This window comes from Marmota marmota, unplaced genomic scaffold (assembly GCF_001458135.2).
Source record: "Marmota marmota marmota unplaced genomic scaffold, marMar, whole genome shotgun sequence".
NCBI classification, from domain to species: Eukaryota; Metazoa; Chordata; class Mammalia; order Rodentia; family Sciuridae; genus Marmota; species Marmota marmota.
In genome coordinates, this window is record NW_026000229.1 from 18994548 (window position 1) to 19014944 (window position 20397).

The window sequence follows — 20397 nt, forward strand, 5'->3', positions numbered from 1 at the left end:
ATATTGTTTAATTATAGGTAAAGAAGAACCAAATACAGGACAAAAGTTTGATGCCAGGAGATGATTTTATTCCTGAGCCACAAATGGCAATTCATATTTCTTCAGGAGATACAATGAATATAACAATATCCAAAAGTTGTCTTAGTGTTTTCAACAATTTAGCAAAAGTATGTTTGATTCTTGTTTGGAATATATTAAATAGAACTTGAGAATGAAACATGTATGGATATTTTTTTGTCATCAAAATTAGTTAAAAAATGTGTAATAGTGGTAAAATATTTGAAAGAAATATACATATTGTAAAACTGATGATGATTTATTCCTTTTCAGGGTTTTTCACAGGGTGCTGCTTCTACTTTTGACTATTCCTTAAAAGACAGGGCTCCTTTTATGGTAAAAAATGCTGTAGGTGTTCCCATTAAGGTGCAACCAAATCGTAATCTCAGAGTGATGGGCCCCCTTGAGAAAAGTGGCATTTATGATGTGGATGCTGGTCAGAACTTGGAGCTGGAATATGCCAGCATGGAACCTTCACATCAAGGGAAACTGTGTGTACTCAGCCGTCAAGAAAGCTCCTTCTTCACTCTGACCTTTGGTATGCTAGTTATTTTAAGAATGTCTTAGGAATTGCTGTGGGCTTATTTTTGATAAGAGATAAAGAAACATTTTGCAGCAGATATCTTGGGAGACAACTTTCTAAAGGCTTAGAGTAAATAATTAATAAACTAATGTCTTATTTTCTTCTAAACTTGAAAAAGATTAAATTCAAGAAATACTTTGCAAAACTAGATTATTTCAATGTTCTTTAGTAATACAACTTATAGTATGCTTCAAAAAGAATAAGATTTCAATGAGAGAAAATAATGATATTCCGAAGTCCTAAAATATTGATAGTAATTACTACCTTCTCAAATTCTATAAAATATTCATCATTATTTTGAGGTGCTGATGATTATTAATGAATAAATATTTGGACTTATTTTCACTTATGCTCTGTCTTAGTACCGCATGGATACACAGAAGTTGGAAACATCCCTGTTGCCAGACCTGGACGGCGATTGTACAATGTACGGAATCCCAATACCAGTCATTCTGATTCAGTCTTGGTACAGATTGATGCAACTGAAGGGAATAAAGTAATTACCCTGCGTTCTCCCCTGCAGGTAATGCTTTAGGGTGAATTGTGTCACTTTCTCTAAAGCAGAAAATATTGTTTAGCCGAATAGAAGAATATATAGTAGAACTTCATTATAGTGCACTGAAAAGGTTCCTACTCTATAACTTGATTTTATAATATTCTTTATTTTAAATGTCTGATACATTTGTTATCTCCTGCTTTTAAATTAATGAAATTGTTTTTGTATTCTTTTAAAAATTCAGAACTGAGGAATATTGTAATTATCGTTAGTTGTAAAATAGGATAATAGTTCCTTCTCTTTGTACAATATTTGGAATCACATTTTTCAAGTGCATATGAAGAAATATTGGAATTATCTACTTTCCTGAAAAGAATTTAGCATTTTAATCTATAAATATTTTCTACTTTTAAGGCTTTATTAAACATTTTTCTTCTTTTGCACATTATAGATTTTGGGATCTGATCAATATATGATCAGCAAAAGGACATTTCTTCATTTCTATAACATCAGATAAAAATTGAAAAGATTTCAAATTTTGGCAATTAATCTCTCTTTATTATTGATTCCAGCAAATATACTGTAGTCAAGAATAAACTTATACTGTACTTCTCAAATAGCTTTTGCTCTTCTATTTAGTTTAGTCATATGATGCATACATAAATGGTTGTAATGGAGAAAATCTGACTGAAATTGACAAAGAGCAATGCATATTTGAAAGATAGTATAATAAACTAAAATAAACATAAGCATGTAATTATAGGACTATGTGAATATCTTAATTTTCATTTAGATCTCAAGTTTAATATACATTACATTTATCTATCCTAAAATTTTTCAATTACCAATGAAAATGCCTTCCAATATTGGGTTTGAAAACTTCTAGACCTAAAAGTAATTACGTGCAGCTTTTTAATTTCTCTATCCTTTTTAAACTATTGTATGTCCTTTTGTCTAACAGATTAAAAACCATTTCTCTATTGCATTTATCATCTATAAATTTGTCAAGAATATTAAGCTATTGGAGCCCATTGGAATAGCCAGACCTGAAGAGGAGTTCCATGTTCCTTTAAATTCATATAGGTAGATATTTCATTGAATATATAAAGCTTTAAAAACTTTGTAATATATATTTTGAATTTTATGTTTTGTTTTTTTTGTTTTGGTTTGGTTTTTGGTTTTTGGTATGGGTTATTAAACCCAGAGGTACTTTACCACTGAAATACATTCCCAGTCCTTTTTATTTCTTTTTTTATTGTGGGGCAGAGTCTTACTAAATTGCTGAGTCTGGCCTTGACCTTGTGATCCTCCTCCTTACCCTCCAGAGTCTCTGGGATTACAAGCATATACCATTGTGCCTGGCTAGGCATCTTTTTTCTGGAAAAAAATAACCTTATATTTTTATAATGTAAGAGCTATAAAAGCAGTTTTAGGTTTAAGACAGTTTTTAAGTGCAGAAAAACACATTTATATTATTAATGAACTTGCAAGATGAAATGCCTTCTTTTTTATATATATTTGATGTTTTAGAATTATCTGAGATCTATATTTATCTGACTGCCTTTGTATTTGAAATGAAAAAAATTTTACATTGCCCTTGTTTACAGAGTGCTTTTTCCCAGAAAGTTCCTCTGTGAGTTAGACATGTGACTGTGGGCAAGTTTCCCAACCTTTCTTAGCTAAGACTTCCTAACCTGTAAAGAGAAGAATAATAGTACCTATTTTGTAGAGTTATCAAGAAGATTTAATGAGATTATTTTTCTTATATCTCAATCAAAACTTTTTCCTTCCTGGTTTCTTTTTCTGCAGATGTCAATTGTTTATTCAACCAGCCGGAATCTTAGAGCATCAGTACAAAGAATCTACCACTTATATTTCCTGGAAGGAAGAACTTCACAGGAGCAGGGAAGTCAGATGCAGGTTGCAGTGTCCATCAGTGGAAGTCAACTTCCTGCCTCTCATAGTGAATACAGTTGCTGTGCCTGATGAACTAAGCTATATCAGCACACATGGGGAAGATTGGGATCCAGCTTACATTATTCATCTTTACCCTCCTCTCACTCTGCGGAATCTTCTCCCCTATTCTTTAAGATATTTACTTGAGGTATATTTCTTGTTTAGCTTTTATTATTGTATAGAATGAACTCTAGTTTTGTTTTATAGCATTTTTAGTTGAAGTCCGTGTTTTATATAGCATAGTTGATAATGCTTTAATAATATTAATGATAGGAAAAAGCAGCATAGCATTCATATGTCAGGAGCTGTATTGTGTACTTTACATGTATTGGCATGTTCAGTCTTTATAGTAACTTTTTGTAGTAGATACTGATGAGGAAACTGAGTTAGGGAGAGGTTAAATGATTGGCCCACCATCCCATATCCACTTAGTATTTGAGCCAGGATTTAAACATAGGCACTTCAGGTCCTCAATTCCTAATACTTGTCCTTGCTACATCTATCAGAAATTAAGAACCATAGTCATCTTTTCATTCATTAAGTAAAATTTTATTATCTAAAGGGGAGAAAAAGTCAATGAGAAAATACTTCATCTTAAAGTTTTTATTTAAAAGAGTTAATAGTATGATTATTTGGTCTACAGTTCTAATGAAAACAAAAATAATTACTGTCTTAAATAATAAGAAATATTTTCCCTAGTAGTGGGGTATGATAAATACTTTCAAATTTGTACATGCTATGATATTTTAAAGTCACAGAGTATGGAGCCTCAATTTTTTTTTAATCTAACAATGAGCTATTCCTGAGTTGTACAGACAAAAATTAATTAAATGAACTAAATAGTATTTATACAAAAGACAGTTTTAGTAAGAAACCCTGATTTATATTTTGCTATTATTTATTTTGAAAAAAATTACACCATAGATAACTTGTCAGAGTAGTTCAATATCATTTTCCATATTCCATCCTTATGGAACCATCAGGTGTGATATTTAAATAGAGGATGAAACTGAAGCCCAGGCACTTAAGAGGCTTATTTAATGATGTAGCTCTGGTGGACAACAGCCAGGATTTCTGAATCTAGCCCAGGATTCTTGATATAGATATGAATATTTTATCAAAACTTATGATTGTTGGCCTACTAATGGCCAAAAGACAGTGCTGCTTGTGGCTATGGCATAGTGTTTTCTTTTTAGTCCTTAGTGATTACTGGGTTGTCATAATATTTGAACAAGGTTCTTGTTTGAAGAGTTGGTAGTTAATTTAGCATTTGTGTAAAACATGAATTTTGCTATTTCAAAAGTTTCAAAAATTGCTGAGCAAATTTTTTTTGTGTGTTTATTTTTAGGGAACAGCAGAAACTCATGAACTAACCGAAGGCAGTACTGCTGATGTTTTACATTCACGAATCAGTGGAGAGATCATGGAATTAGTCCTGGTGAAATACCTGGGCAAAAACTGGAATGGACATTTCCGCATATGTGATACACTTCCCGAATTCTTTGTTGTGTGCTTTTCTTCTGACTCCACAGATGTGATGACAGTCGATCTGTCCATACATGTCAGGCGAATTGGCAGCCGATTAGTGCTCTCTGTGTTTAGTCCCTATTGGTTGATCAACAAGACTTCTCGTGTTCTTCAGTATCGTTCAGAAGATATTCACGTGAAACATCCAGCTGATTTTAGGGACATTATTTTATTCTCTTTTAAGAAGAAGAACATTTTTAGTAAAAACAAGGTATGTTTTTGTTCATAAAGCAAGTTTAAATAGGAGAATCTCTTCTCTAGAAACTTAGGAACCTGACACTATGCTTCCCTGTTTTTTAAGTACCATTGGTGTGAATTAAGTCCAGTGGGACTTTAAGGAGTGCAAAATCAAGTGGGATGGCAGAAACGACAGCAGTTTGATAAGACTCAGTTGCTCTTTCTCTCCTATCTGTAGCATTACTTCTGTTCTTAAATTCATGACAGATAAAATAGTTTTATTTCATATACTTTCCTGGTGATAAAGCATTTCTAAAGATATGGTGACTGAATATACTTACATTAGCTGAGTCTTCGGTGGGCACAGCATTAAGCTAGGGTAGAGAAGCCTAAAGCTTGAGCCTGATCTTTTATGTTCTGGTCCCTTCTTTCCTCTTCAGATGCACATCTGCCTTCTTTACTTTCCCATGTGCTCACTTCTAGGCTTTTGCATATGCCTCACCTTCTGCCTAGACAGCCTCTTCCCCTACCCTTTTCCTGTTTCCCTCATCTTTCCTGGTTATCTATAGTTTGTCCTTTGGCATTCTGCTTAGGCCTGATATGTGTGAAGATTTTCTGACTATTTTAAATAAATCTGGACATACCACTCATGTTCTCTCAGAATAGTTCTTAAATTTCAGTGTACATTAGAATGGGCTTTTAAAACTATTTACTGAATTATGTCCCCCAAAGTGAGTTTGATTCAGTCTGTCTGAGTAGGACCTGAGAGACCACATCCTTAATAGATTCTTTGGTGATGCTGATGCTGCTGGTCTGAGGACCACTTTGAGAACCACTGTTTTGGAGTGGTGATTATCTGTTTATGTGTCTGGCCTCTGGTTATCCTCAGTTTTTTTTTTTTTTTTTTTTTTTAATAATCTAGTTGGGTAGATACGGGTGAGACTAAATCTGGTGCACAGGTATGTCTTCTTCTGTAAGACATTCTCTAAATCCTAGCGTCATTATCTTCTCACCCTGATAACATTTTGTACCTTTTGTATGGCTCTTGTCACATTGAGTCTTGCATCATAATTACTAGTGTGTATTTCTTGTTCTCTGGTCCAGTTGCTCATTGAAGACAGGAACTGGGTCCCTCTTTCTCCCATTCTTACTTTCACAATACCTTTCATTTAGTGCCTGCTGAATAATATTAAAGATGAATTCTCAGAGTTCTCAAACTGTTAAGAATCTGTTAACTCTATATAATAAGTCTAACACTGGAACATATCATTTTGCATTACAACTTCAAAAAAAAAAAAAAAACAATGTCTCTTCAGTTCACTATACTCATTGCTTAGGTAAATGGGAAAGTCAGAGCTGTGCTGTGGTTGTCATTCCATAGTGTTTTCTGTGGTTCTGTTATTCATTTGTAGTATGGCTATCATTGTATTTTTGTGTCCTATGATACTGAAGAAATTTCTTGCAGTTCTTTCCATCAAATCAAATGAATATCATCTTTCAGGTTTTTTATATGATGATATTATTCTCTGTTACAGGTTCAGTTAAAAATTTCAACTAGTTCTTGGTCCAATAGTTTCTCATTGGATACAGTGGGAAGTTATGGGTGTGTGAAGTGTCCTGCCAACAATATGGAATACCTGGTAAGAGTCGACTTGCCTATTTACCTTGGACTCCATTCACCAATCCCACAATTCAGTTAAACCGCTTAGGTCCTAAAGAGTACAGATATCAGAATTGAAAGTATTATGTGGAGAGGTCTCTCTTACCAGTTTCTTTGATCACTGTTAATAAAGCAGAAGTGGAATTTGTCACAGATTAATACAATGGGTTGAATCTACCCAAGTGTGTAGTTTGGTAAATATTGATGGCATGGTAGAATCTTCATTCTGTACAGTCCCTGCCAAGCATAAATTTGAATAATTGGATACCAACTGAACTGTTTTAGGACTACAAAATTTTTATTTTATTTATTTTATGACAGATAATAAAGCCACAAAACTTGAGCCTCTCCACTAATTATAAATCAGTCTGTGTTTGGAATATTTAAAGTGTCTAATAAAAATTACAGAGGACACTTTAAATCTGTCCTTGCAAGGTGTCATTAAATTCCTGATTGAAGTTCTTGAATTGGTTTCTGATAGAGTCATATTAGGGAACAAAAATTTTTCTTTTTAGTGAGAAGATTCTCATTATCTTATGTTCATAGCTTATGTTCATTACTTAATGTAAGAATTCTTATTTTAAAATATTTTAAGAATCAGTGTGTAAATGAAGGAATATGTGTAGGTTTTAGAGATTGCATAAAATATTAGGAAATAAACTTGTTTCCTTCTCACAGGTTGGTGTTAGCATCAAAATGAGCAGTTTTAATCTTTCACGAATAGTTACTCTGACTCCCTTTTGTACCATTACAAACAAGTCATCATTAGAACTAGAAGTTGGTGAAATTGCATCTGATGGCTCAATGCCAACTAATAAATGGAACTATATTGCTTCTTCAGAGGTAAGTCTTCATTTACGTATTCCTACAGTATAGAAACCAGTATTGACATGTAAATAAGGATTTTGTGTATCTCTTTGTCATATTTGCTCTATCATATTTATGTGTTAAAATATGATGGCCAGCTTTAAAAGATTTTTATATTATATATATATGTGTTTTTAAAAAAAGAGGATAATTGTTGATATTTACCCATATCTCAATCTAAATGATTAATTGTCCTTCTCTAGTCCTTATATAAACCATTGCTATGTACTGTGAAAAGTACACATAGATAATGTACTCTATATAGTCTCAGTTGTCAAGATGATGTCTCTGTACTCAAGAAACTATAATCTTATAGGCAAGGATTAAGCTGTATATCAATTAACAAATAGAGAGAAAGATAGTGTAAACAAAGTTATAAGTGGTTATAGAATTTCTGAGTAGGGAAGATGGAATTTTCTTGCAATTCAGCTCTCTCACTTTACAGAAAAGAAATCAGGTTAACACTTTTCCAGGGTCAACAAGGTCATTGATAATTGAATTGATGGGCATTCGTGGTCTATATCAAAAGGTTGAGCTTTGTTGTACAGTTGGGATTTGAACTGAACTTTGCAGGCTCAGTAATATTTAATGAGGTGAAAAGAATGAGGGATAAAGTGAGGGAAGAGGGTACTACTGCAAAGATGAGCAGTAGTCCTTGACTTTGACCCAGTTTTCAGTCAAACTAGCTGACCTTCAGGATAGCTGAAGTTCATTTTTAGTACTGCTCAAAAAATATTCTGAAATTATTTTTAAAAGTACTTAGCAAAAGACTCAAAAGGAAGGATTCTTATTTCAGTAAAAACGTATTTAGAGCTCTAAGATGCGTGGTCTCTTCAAGGCACTTCAAATGATCTCTGTGTATTAGCAATAACTGTTTATTTTATTTTTTTGTCTTTGATGTAGATTTGGCAACAGTAGTATTTTTTATTCAGAAGCAAAATTTACCCAGTATTCTATAACAGAAGGACATTTTCTATAATGTTAGGAATGAAAACCCCAGTGTTATAGATAGGGAAACAGGCTCAAAGAACTATGACTTTTTGATTAAGTTCAAATAGCTAGGAAGGTGATGTCAGGACTTTCAGTAGGTTAATGATGGTCTCTTCTCTGTTTTCTATTCTCTTTCTGGTTTATCTCAGATAAGATAGTCTATGAAAGAATTCTTCATGCATTAATGAAGTAAAATGGGATATGCACAAAAGTAAATGTTATAAATATTATAATTTTTAATTATTCAAGGTATTTGAGATGTGCTTACTGAACATGCTTTTGGGTTTCTCATATTGTACATGTGGATGGATAGCTGGCTGTCATATTTTAACATATAAATATGATAGAGTGAATATGACATTGTATATATAGATGGATTAATATATCTGTATTCTTCTGGTGAATGTTAATAGTCATAAATAGAACATAATAGTCATTATATTGTCAATGGTCTTAATATGAGATGTAGAGGAAATATTTTAAGGAACTTGGTGATCATTTAATCAAGATCAGATTCAGAGGTAAAAACTTAATTAGCCAATATCTTATTTATATCACAGCATTATTTTAAGACTGATATTAATTTTTGTGTTTTCAGTGCCTTCCATTTTGGCCCGAAAATTTGTCAGGCAAACTTTGTGTGAGAGTGGTGGGCTGTGAAGGATCCTCCAAACCATTCTTTTATAACCAACAGGATAATGGCACTTTGTTGAGTTTAGAAGATCTTGTAAGTTTTTATATTTTAAAATAAAATGTCTTTTTAAAAATTTTTGCTTCACACATTTCACTGAACCATGCTATAAAAATTTAGTGTTAATTATTTGAAGATGCTGCTATATCAATATATAATGCCTTATGAATGTTTGTAAGAAATCAGAGCCAGTTTGCTTTTCAGTAAGAACTTAAGAAAAAGCCTTTGTATTTACATAACTGATTGAAATTACATATGTAAGTGAGGTTAAACCAATACATGGCATATGTACTTTTTTTCCCTACAACAGAATGGAGGTATATTGGTGGATGTTAACACTGCTGAACATTCAACTGTCATAACCTTTTCTGATTACCATGAGGGATCTGCACCCGCCCTGATAATAAACCATACACCATGGGACATCCTCACATATAAACAGAGGTATGAAAGGGGATTGATGGAAACTCTGGCTTTTATTGGGCCACAGTACCTTCTGAGATACATTTAGCTTTCACATACCACATGGTCTCAGATTTTAGAAAGGTCATGTGGAGCATGTGTTGCTTATTATTAATACCCAGGTCATGTCTTGAGACAGTATTCTATAATGAAACACATTAATATTTATGCATGAAAACTTATGAATATTTACACTAGGTGGAATAAAATTAAAACTATTAATAGTTTCACATCAATTCAAATTAGGTTCTACTGCCAACTTTTTTTTTATTTTTTAAAATTTGTTTTAATTAGCTATACATGACAGTAGAATGAACTTTGATACATCATATATAATGGAGTATAATTTCTCATTCTTCTGGTTGTACATGTTGAAGCATCACACTGGTTGTATAGTTATATATGTATATAGGGTAATCATGTCTGATTCATTCTATTCTTCCTACCCCTATACGTCCTCCCCTCCATTTACTCCTGTCTACCTAAAGTAACTTTATTCTTTTCACAACGACCCCCCTATTGCAAATTAGCATCCTCATATCAGAGAAAACATTCCACTTTTGGTTTTTTTTTAGTGTTAGCTTATTTCACTTAGCATGATCTTCTCCAGCTCCATCCATTTATCAGCAAATGCCATAATTTCATTCTTCTTTAAGATTAATATTTCATTATATTATATGTATAGTATATACACACACTTATACACACATATCATATTATATACATGTGTATATATATTATACATACGATATATATACCAAAATTGTTTTTATTCATTCATCTATTAAAACAAACCTAAATTGGTTCTATAATTTAGCTATTGTGAATTGAGCTGCTTATAAACATTGATATGGCTGCATCATTGTAATATGTTGATTTTAAGTCTTTTGGGTATAAACCAAGGAGTGGGATAGCTGGGTCAAATGGTGGTTCCATTCCAGGTTTTCTGAGGAGTCTGCATACTGCTTTCCATAGTGATTGCAGCAATTTGCAGTCCCACCAGCAATGTATGAGTGTACCTTTTTCACCACATCCTTGCCAACATTTATTGTTGCCTGTGTTCTTGATGATTGCCATTCTGTCAAGAGTGAGAATGAAATCTTAGAGTAGTTTTGATTTGCATTTCTCTAATTGATAGAGATATTGAACATTTGTTCATATATTTGTTGATTGATTGTATTTTCTTCTGTGAAGTTTCTGTTCAGTTCCTTAGCGTATTTATTGATTGGGTTATTTGTGGGTTTTTTTTGTGTGTGTTAAGTTTTTTTGAGTTCTTTATATATTTTTAAGATAAATACTCTATCTCAGGTGGGTATGCTAAAGATTTTCTTCCATTCTGTAGCCTCTCTCTTCACATTATCGATTGTTTCCTTTGCTATGAAGAACCTTTTTAGTTTGAATCCTTCCCATTTATTGATTCAATCACTTCTTACACCTTAGGAATCTTATTAAGTAAGTCAGATCCCAGGCTGACATGGTGAAGATTTGGGACTATTTTTTCTTCTATTAGGTGCAGAGTCTCTGGTCTAGTGCCTATGTCTTTGATCCATTTTGAATTTTGTGTGGGGTGAGAGATAAGGGTTTAATTTCATTTTGTTACATGTGGATTTCCAGTTTTCCTAGCACCATTTAATGAACAGGTTTTCTTTTCTCCATTGAGTGTTTTTGGTGCTTTTGTCTAGTATGAGATAACTATATTTATGTGGGTTTGTCTCTGTGTCTTCTATTCTGTACCATTGGTCTACGTGTCTGTTTTGGTGCTAATAACATGCTGTTTTTGTTACTATGGCTCTGTAGTATAGTTTAAGATCTGATATTGTGATGCCTCCTCCTTTACTCTTCTTGCTAAGGATTGCTTTGGCTATTTGGAGTTTTTAATTTTTCTGAATGAATTTCACGATTGCTTTTTTCTTTTTTTAAGAATTTAATCTTTATTTATTTGTTGTTGTTGTTGTTTATTTATTTATTTATTTATTTTAATGTGATGCTGAGGATCAAACCCAGGGCCTCAACCATCCTAGGCAAGTGCTCTACCACTGAGCCATAACCCCAGCCCCTCATGATTGCTTTTTCTAGTTCTATGAAGAATGTTTTCAGGATTTTAATTGGAATTGCATTAAATCTGTAGAATGCTTTTGGTAGTATGACCATTTTTACAATATTAATTCTGCCTATCCAGGAGCTTGGGAGGTCTTTCCATCTTCTAAGATATTCATCAATTTCTTTCTTTAGTGTTCTGTAATTTTCATTGTAGAAGTCTTTTACCTCTTTTGTTAGATTGATTCCCAAGTACTTTATTTATTTATTTATTTATTTATTTATTTATTTAATTATTCAACTATTTATTTAGGTGTATTGAGGATTGAACTCAGGGGCACCCTATCACTGAGCCACATCCCCAGCCCTATTTTGTATTTTATTTAGAGACAGCATCTCACTGAGTTGCTTAGTGCTTTGCTTTTGCTGAGGCTTGCTTTGAACTCGTGATCCTCTTGTTTCAGCTACCCAAGCTGCTGGGATTACAGACACCTGGCTCCAAGCATTTTATTTATTTATTTTTTCAGCTATTATGAATGGGGTAGTTTTCCTAATTTCTCTTTCTGCTGCCAACTTTTCTTGACAACAAACTTACAGAAAAGTTTTTGGGCTTTTAGAGCCTTTGAATTTCGGAATTGCTGATAAAGAACTGTGCAACTCTTTTTTTTAATTAATTTTTTAATGTATATATGACAGGAGAATGCATTACAATTCATGTTACACATATAGAGCACAAATTTTTCATATCTCTGGTTGTATACTAAGTATATTCACAAACTCTTTAAAGTATTACCTTCCCTTTGCAATCTGGTAATGCTCAGTTAGTCTTGTCCTATAAATGAAATGTAGTTTTTTGGTTAGGGATAATAAAAGGTTAAATGGAGGTCAGTGAGTAGAGAGAGATATTGAATTTATTATTATATCTGGAATTTTATTATTACTTTTATGTTGTCATTTTGATGATGTCTTTCTTTAATGCTATAACAAATAAATTTAAGCCTTTAAAGTACATAATAGTACTTTCATAAATGCATTCATGCATATATATACACATATGTATATATATGTAATATATAAATTCCTTAAAGATTTCCCTGTTCTTATTTCTCATAGTATGAATCTAGGAACAGATTTACAAGTACAGAAAGGATCAAAATCTGTTTGGATTACTTTTATTTCACTTCTCTCTAAATGTTTTTGTATTATATGGACCTATAGTTTCTAAACTTATGGGTTGGCTGCAAGGCTACGTTTCCAGCAAGTCCCTAGGAAATGCTGCTGTTTCACATGGACCTTTCTTTTTTTTAATGCTGAGACCCATAATACATCTTAAGTATGCATTTGATTAACAAAAGTTTAAACTTCAGCACTGAGTGAAGTTCTTCTACTAAAGATATTTACTATCACAGCCATTTCTGTAGGTGAACACTTATGTACCAATTTATTTACCTTAATGGATTTCATTGGTATGTTTCTTCTTGGATGAATTCATAGTTCAATGAACCTTTAGAAAGAAAATTATACTATAGTATTCCATTTCCCCAAACATCAAAAGTATTAGTCTATTGGACATTTTCAGGTATTTATTTTTAGGTAGAGTTGTGGTTTATTAACTGAAGCACTTTCATAGTGCTTGTATGCAAATCCCCTTCTCAATAAACTACAGATCTGGGATTCTAAAGGCCAAGATATTCTAATTTTCCCTCTGTTGATTGTATTTTAGTGGATCACAGGAGGAAGTAGAATTGCTGCCAAAACAAGCTCGACTTTTTGCCTGGGCGGATCCTACTGGCACAAGAAAACTTACATGGAGATATGCAGCAACTCTTGGGGAACATGATCTGTTAAAGGTATCATTTGATGGGATCAGGTGCTATATGGTTTTCCTGATGATTGGGAAGTAAACAAGCTAGTTTACCAGGTTGTCTTGGTCCTTACTGAACTAAAAGTGAATTGGAAATATTTTTAGAATAAGTTACTTTGGAACTTTAGATTACAAACAGTTCATACTGAATATTTTATCGTAGATGAGTCAAAATAATTTAAATTTACAATTTAAAAAGTAGTTCTGTTCCTTCCTGTCCAAGTTAAGTAAAGCACCTTCTTAACTTTTTTAAAAGGAAAGAATTTTAAGATTGGTAAAAAACAACTTTATTTTAAACATATCCATACCACTGTTAACTGAGGTTTTTCAGCATTTTTTTTAAATAAGGCTCTATTTTTTTAAAATCAGTGGAGTTTGATAGCATATAAATTATCTCATAAGAAATATTTGTTGAAGTAATATTGAGATAGCTAAATTAATCAAATATGTTTCTGATATAAGACTCTGGAAGGAACCTAAGAATTCATCTACCAGCCTCCTATTTGATGTCAGAATTGCTCTTAAATTCGTGATACGTTATCCAGTTTCTGTAGAGATATATTCCATGAAGAAAGGTTCATATAGTGTCATATTCCATTGTCCAATAATGCTAGTTGTTAAGAAGGCTTTCTTGATGTTTACTTTGAAGTTGTAATTGGGCAATAGTGACTGGATTATCTTTTCCTATATTCTCTCAGAGATGCCTATAAAAGATAAAGACTTAATCTTTGAAAAATGAGGTTGCTAGTTCATATGTTATGAGATTATTGGAGTGATTTTCACCAAGACAGTTTGGTGGCACTCTGTTGGTTTGCTTGTGCTTTACTTTCATAACAAATTCTGAGGTTTACAGCAGAAGAACAAGACTTCAGTTGCCCGATCCTTTTTTCTTTCTGACTCAGATGCTCAGTAACTCTACCAGGAGACCCTATGCTTATCTGGGATTGTTTTGTCTGTCCTGAAATTTGATACTGCTTAACAACCACAACTCTTAGGAATTAACATGCAGACACAGAGAGAAGGTGGCAGAAGCATTATGGAGAGGGCTATGAAGGTCTGTGTACAGAGGCAGGTCTAGGAAGAAGCCCAGGGACAGTGTCAGTTTTTAAACAGATTTCAGTTTCTAATGTTTCTATTTTTTGTTAGTGAAACAGGCAGTTGAAAAAGCAGATGGTACTACTCAGTAGATAGACTTTTAGGTATTGAAAAGTGATCTAGAAACAAGGAAATGGACCATTTCTTTGTCCACTAAGTTGATGTGAGAAGGGAGTTCTGCCCAGGTGTAAGTGGTCCTGAAAAGGGAGTCCAAAGAAAGTCCATTTATTCTTGACAAACTTAGATAAGGTATAAACATATCTTTCCAAAAAATAAATAAATAAATAGATAGATATTTCCTCAACTGAGTATGAATAAACAGGAAAAAATCAATAGGATTTATGGAAAAAAAAACTTTACAAGAAAAATGAATCATTATCATACAGATTGAGAAGGTAAGTTAGATCTTAGAAAATTTGTTTATCAGAAGAAAAATTTCAAAATATATGCCATACCTCCTCAACTAAGTTATAAAGATATGACAACAGAAGTAAGAGGAAAGCAAGGGGAAATTTTTTTAAAATGACAACAAATTAAAATGAAAACAGAGTGGGAAACAATATATTGTGTGCATAGAATATGTATATCACTTAATCCTAAATTTTAATTAGAGAAATTATGGAGTAAAGATTGTCTTTTTAAAAAAGCTATTAATTAGTAGAACTAAAATCATTGAGTTAAGGGATTTTAAAACAATGGAGAAAATTAAAGAAAAATTTGCTCTAAGAAAGAAGTGTAAGAAAGTATATAATAAGTGACAAATAACATTTAATTGAGTGCCTATCATATCTTGATACTTTTCATGTATTATCATTAATTTTTATAGTAATAACTTAGGACTGCTAGTTGGGATTCAAAATCAGCTCTGTCTGGCTTCATAGTCCTAGACTTTTCCTTCTAGACCATGCTTCCCAGCAGTTATTTCAGTAAATGAAAATGCTTTAAATTCTTCTAGTCACAAAGATACTCAGATTAAGTTAAAAAAAAAAAAAAGGAAAAAAAAACAGTATGTAACACTGAAGCCAGTTGTGGTGGCCTGTGCCTGTGGCCTAGCTACATGGGAGGCTGATGCAGGGGGATCACTTGCCAGAAGTTCAAGGCCAGTGTGGGCAACACAGTAAGATGGTGTTTCTTTAAAAAGAATATTGTATCTAACTATGTGCTAATTACAAGAAATCTGTCTTAACCTAACCAACAAGAAAATTTTAAGCATGAAAAGATAGTGAAGATTTAATAGGCAAACAGAATAAAAAAATATGGCAAATTGTTGCATTTTAGTTTCGATGAACTATAATCCAAAGCACAACTATTGGATTGTCATAATATGACAGAAAATGAGGGGCCACCACAAGTATTCATGCCGTGAATAACATTGCATTAAAATGCTAGAAGTTAATTAAACACATTTTTGGAGTTTGATACCTTATTTATTTTTTTTTTTCATTTAATTTTTAACATAATGTAGATGGAAAACAGAACATTGGAATGATAATTTGAGATTGAAACTAAAATACATATCAAATTTCATAGTTTGCAAAGTTCATCTTATTAATAGGCATCTTTGAAAATTTGAGTATTACATTAAAAAAATTGGACAGGTTAATTTTGCCATACAGCATATTTTTAAAGTAATAATAAAATTTAAACAATAACAATAACAAAATGTGCTTTTTGTAAAATCTTTTTTTTTTTTTCCCAACAAAACACAAGGTGGAAAGGCATATAATAGGAACTTTTATTGCCTGTTGAAAGGAACTGTTAAGTTTATGTTTAGCATAAAAATTTTGAAAAGGATTTTATTAATAATATATTAATTTAGTCTCCTAAAACACTAACCAATCAAACTTCATAGTTTTAGGTGCTATATAAAACCTTTAGCCACGAAGGTTATTCTTAAACTTAGTTCAAACTGATTACCATAGTTAGACTATTTAGCAGTGTGATTTACATAAATATTTGCTATGTTATAAATTATTAAAACATAAAAATAGATCAAGCTAGTTTTGCATCAGGTTGCTTTTCTAATAAACATCTGAACTAGACTGTTTTCCAGCTTGAAGACAAGTAATTATCTTGTGGCATTGGTTCCAGCAAAGGATTCTCTTGCTTCTGCTCAGTGCCCTTTGATCATTAACTGGACAGCACAAACTAAGATATAAAAATGCTAAGTACTCTTAATCTTTGTCATTGTTTGAAAAAAATGGTACATTTTAACATAGATTATAGTTTTATTTATAAATTTGTTGGTTAAGAGTTTTCCATTTTATGGACATGCTTTTTAAAGTTTTCTAAATGTAGAAATTTCTTTTGAGTTTATATTAAAATCAGAAAAAAATGTTGCTGGAACTGAAGGTGCAGGTCATAATTGAATCAGACATGTTTCAATTAATTCCTTGTTGGTTAAAAACTTCATGGAACTGATGATTATTAAGTCCAGGGGACTTCATGAAGTTCACTATTGGACACTATGGGTTTGACAACAGTTTTCTAATCTTTCTCAGTTACTGTCCTTTGACCTTAAATAGTAAAAAAAATATGTGTGGCTTTAATGAAAAGTCTTTCTTTTCTCAGGATGAATGTGGACAGTTTCCATACGACGCAAACATCCAGATACATTGGGTATCATTCCTAGATGGACGCCAGAGAGTTTTGCTTTTCACCGATGATGTTGCCTTGGTTTCCAAAGCACTGCAGGCAGAAGAAATGGAACAGGCTGATCATGAAATAACCTTGTCTCTCCACAGTCTTGGGCTCTCATTGGTGAACAATGAAAATAAGCAGGAAGTTTCATACATTGGAATAACCAGGTATACAAGAAGAAAGATAAAACATCAGAAATCTTTAAAAGGCATTGAGTTTATAATATTCAATTTGATAAGAGTAAACATACTCTTTCTGAATTTGTTATGCTGTACATTCATGCAGTAAAACTTACCGAATAATTAAACAGCTGGCTGAAAATCCCAAAAGATAGAAAGATGAGTAAGATATTGTTTTTACCGTCACAATATCCATTGTCATTTGGTGGGGAAGAAAGTAGTTTCTTCTTTCCTTATTGAGTGGTTTTTCTTAAATAAACTATAAAAACACTGAGAAATGCTACAAAGAATTATATATATTTGCAATGTAAACAGGTGGAACTAACTTACTCATTTTGTCAGAGGTTCTAGAAAATGGCATGGGTCGGGAAAAGCCATCAGAAATAAATTAGAAAAGAGGTTCATAAAGGAAATTGGATTTGATATGAGTAATCTTTCATTTGAGAACTTTTAATACTTATGGAACAGTTATTTTTTCTGGTTCTGTTTATACCTACTTAAGAAAAACATTATTATTATTATTATTATTTAATCACACTGAGTTTGATAAAAGACTCATTCTTTCTTGGGGATATTAAATGAAATAGTTATGATAGTTATGATACCAAATATAACCAGCATAGGTTGAGAATTTTACTTTCCTAATCCTAACCCTAAGTAGGAAAGTAAAATTAGATAAGAACACAGATAATGCATGTAACATACTTTGCAAAACACCTATGGGTACTATACATGGTATCACATATGCCGTTAAGTCCTTACATTTCAATATTACAGAGAATTTTTAAACTAAATATGAAAATAATTTTTTAGTCTTATATATCCAATTTTACCTTCTCTTTATTTCTTTGATATCACTTCTTTAAACTTTAGTATTATAGACACTATGATATTTTGTTAGGTTGACCTGTTAAAGGACATTTGTGAAATTCATCTTAATAACTTGATTGATTTTTAAAATCATCATACAAATTCAGTAACATCTAAGTTTCAAAGGAATACTAAGTTGCATAATTTTTAAAATAGGTTTTATTTGTTTGCAGTTTTAGAACTAGAGAAAAATAGTGTGTAAATATGGAGATCCTCTATATTGCACACTCCCAAGTTTTCTCTATTATTAAGGTCTTGCAAGAGTGTGGCACATTTGTTACAGCTAATATTGATATATTTTTATTATCTAAAGTCTATAGTCTCCTTTAGGGTTTGCATTTTGAATTGTTTGTGACAAATGTATGGAAACATATTCTCCATTATAGTGTCATATAGTGCCTTAACCTCTCCTATTTTCAGCCTGTCATCTCTGGCTTTCTCCTTCCTGAACTTCTGGAAACTACTGACTTTAGCTATTCGAATCATATGTATGGAATCTCCTTTTTGTTTTAAATTGCAGTTCCCTGTTGTTGACCATCCTTTGTAGGCTTATTCGCCAACTCAATATATTTTTCCTCAGCTCTCTGGATCTTTTCTGCCCATTTTTAACCAGTTGTTTCCTATCTTTTTGTTGATTTTTAAGAATTCTTTGGATATTTGTTATGCCAGACTTTGGTCAGATATCTATTTTTCAAATATTTTCTCCTAGTCTGTGGCTTCTTGTCATTTTCTTAACAGTATCTTTCAAAGAGCAAAAATTTAAAATTTTATGGAGTCCATTTATCATTTTTCTCTTTCATGGTTTGTGCTTTTGCTGTGTATAAAAAGTCATTGCTATACCCATGGTCACTTAGATTTTTCACCTTTTGTCCTGTAGGAGTTTTCTAATTTTACGTTTTACAATTAATTCTTCATTCCAATTTGAGTTTTTATTTTTTGAAAAATAAAGCTTTATGTTTAGATTCATTTTTGTTGCATATGGATGATCAGTCGTTAACATATTTGTTGGAAAGACTATTCTCTCTCCACAGTTACCTTTATTTCTTTAAAAAAAAATAGTTGACTGTATTTGTTTGGGTCTATTTCTGGGCTTTCTATTCCCTTCCATTGATCTGTTCATCTATTTTTTGGCCAATAAATTAAAGTTCTTAAAGTAGGGTATCATTCTTCCAACTTTGTTCTCTTTTTCAGTATTTTATCTTTTAAGTCTCTTTGCCTTTCCATATAAATTTTAGAATCAGTTTGATGATATCCACAAAATACTTTTTTGATTGGGATTGGACTGAATGTGTAGATTAATTTGGGAGAACTGACATCTTAACAATCTTGAGTTGTTATATCCATGTTTATTTCTCTGTTTACTTAGATCATCAACTTTGTTCACCAGTCTTTTGTAGTTTTCCTCATATAGATCATGTACATATTTTGTTTGTACCTAAGTATTTTAGTTCTTTGGTGCTAGGGTAAATCATATTATTTTTAATTTGAAATTCCAGTTGTTTTTTGCAAACATATCAAAGCATTTGACTTGAATAATATTAATCTTGTTTCTTGTCAACCTTGTTATAATTTCTTATTAATTACAGGAATGTTTTTGTTAGTTCTTTGAAATTTTCTGTGTTGACAGTGATGTCATCTGTGAACAAAGGTAGCATTATTTTCCCTTCAGATTATTTGTACCTTCAGATTATTTGGACCTTTTATTTTATTTTATTGTCCAGCTACACTATCTAGGACTTCTGGTACAATGTTAAATAGGAGGGTGAGAATGAATGTCCTTGCCTTATTCCTGATCTTAATAATGCCTTTTATTAAGTTGAGGAAGTTCCCCCCCATTCCTAGTTTTCTCAGAGTTTTTATTATGTGTAGTTCTTGGATTTATATCAACAACTACAACAAATTTATATTTACTCAGTACCTTCACTGACTTCATGCCCTAAACATATTATATAATGAAGACATTGTTTACATTCTGTCGACTAATATCAACAATGTAAATTAAAATTTACCAATTCATATTTTGCCATATTGCTAACGGTATTCTCTAATGCACGTGTCAGCAAAGTATGATCAGTAAGCCAAATTTAGTTCACTGCATGTTTTTATATAGCCTTCAATGTAAAGGAGATTTTTTTTAACCAAAAGAAAAATATTTTGTAATACATGAAAATTATATGAACTTAAGATTTTTTTGCTCATAAGTAAAATTTTACTGGAACATAGCCATGCTGCACAGTATACTACTG

The 20397-nt window shown here is 32.0% G+C and overlaps 1 protein-coding gene across 1 annotated transcript in view; it reads left to right on the forward strand.

Annotated features, from left to right (window-relative positions):
• Positions 1–20397, forward strand: part of Vps13c (vacuolar protein sorting 13 homolog C) — a 176092-nt gene that overhangs the window by 134980 nt on the left and 20715 nt on the right. The window contains exons 56-67 of the mRNA XM_048793227.1: positions 18–167; positions 331–595; positions 1003–1163; positions 2098–2219; positions 2946–3240; positions 4441–4830; positions 6332–6436; positions 7135–7299; positions 8912–9040; positions 9315–9448; positions 13227–13353; positions 17034–17269. Of these exons, the coding sequence (XP_048649184.1) occupies positions 18–167; positions 331–595; positions 1003–1163; positions 2098–2219; positions 2946–3240; positions 4441–4830; positions 6332–6436; positions 7135–7299; positions 8912–9040; positions 9315–9448; positions 13227–13353; positions 17034–17269 (2279 nt within the window). The remainder of the gene's footprint in view (positions 1–17; positions 168–330; positions 596–1002; positions 1164–2097; positions 2220–2945; positions 3241–4440; positions 4831–6331; positions 6437–7134; positions 7300–8911; positions 9041–9314; positions 9449–13226; positions 13354–17033; positions 17270–20397) is intronic.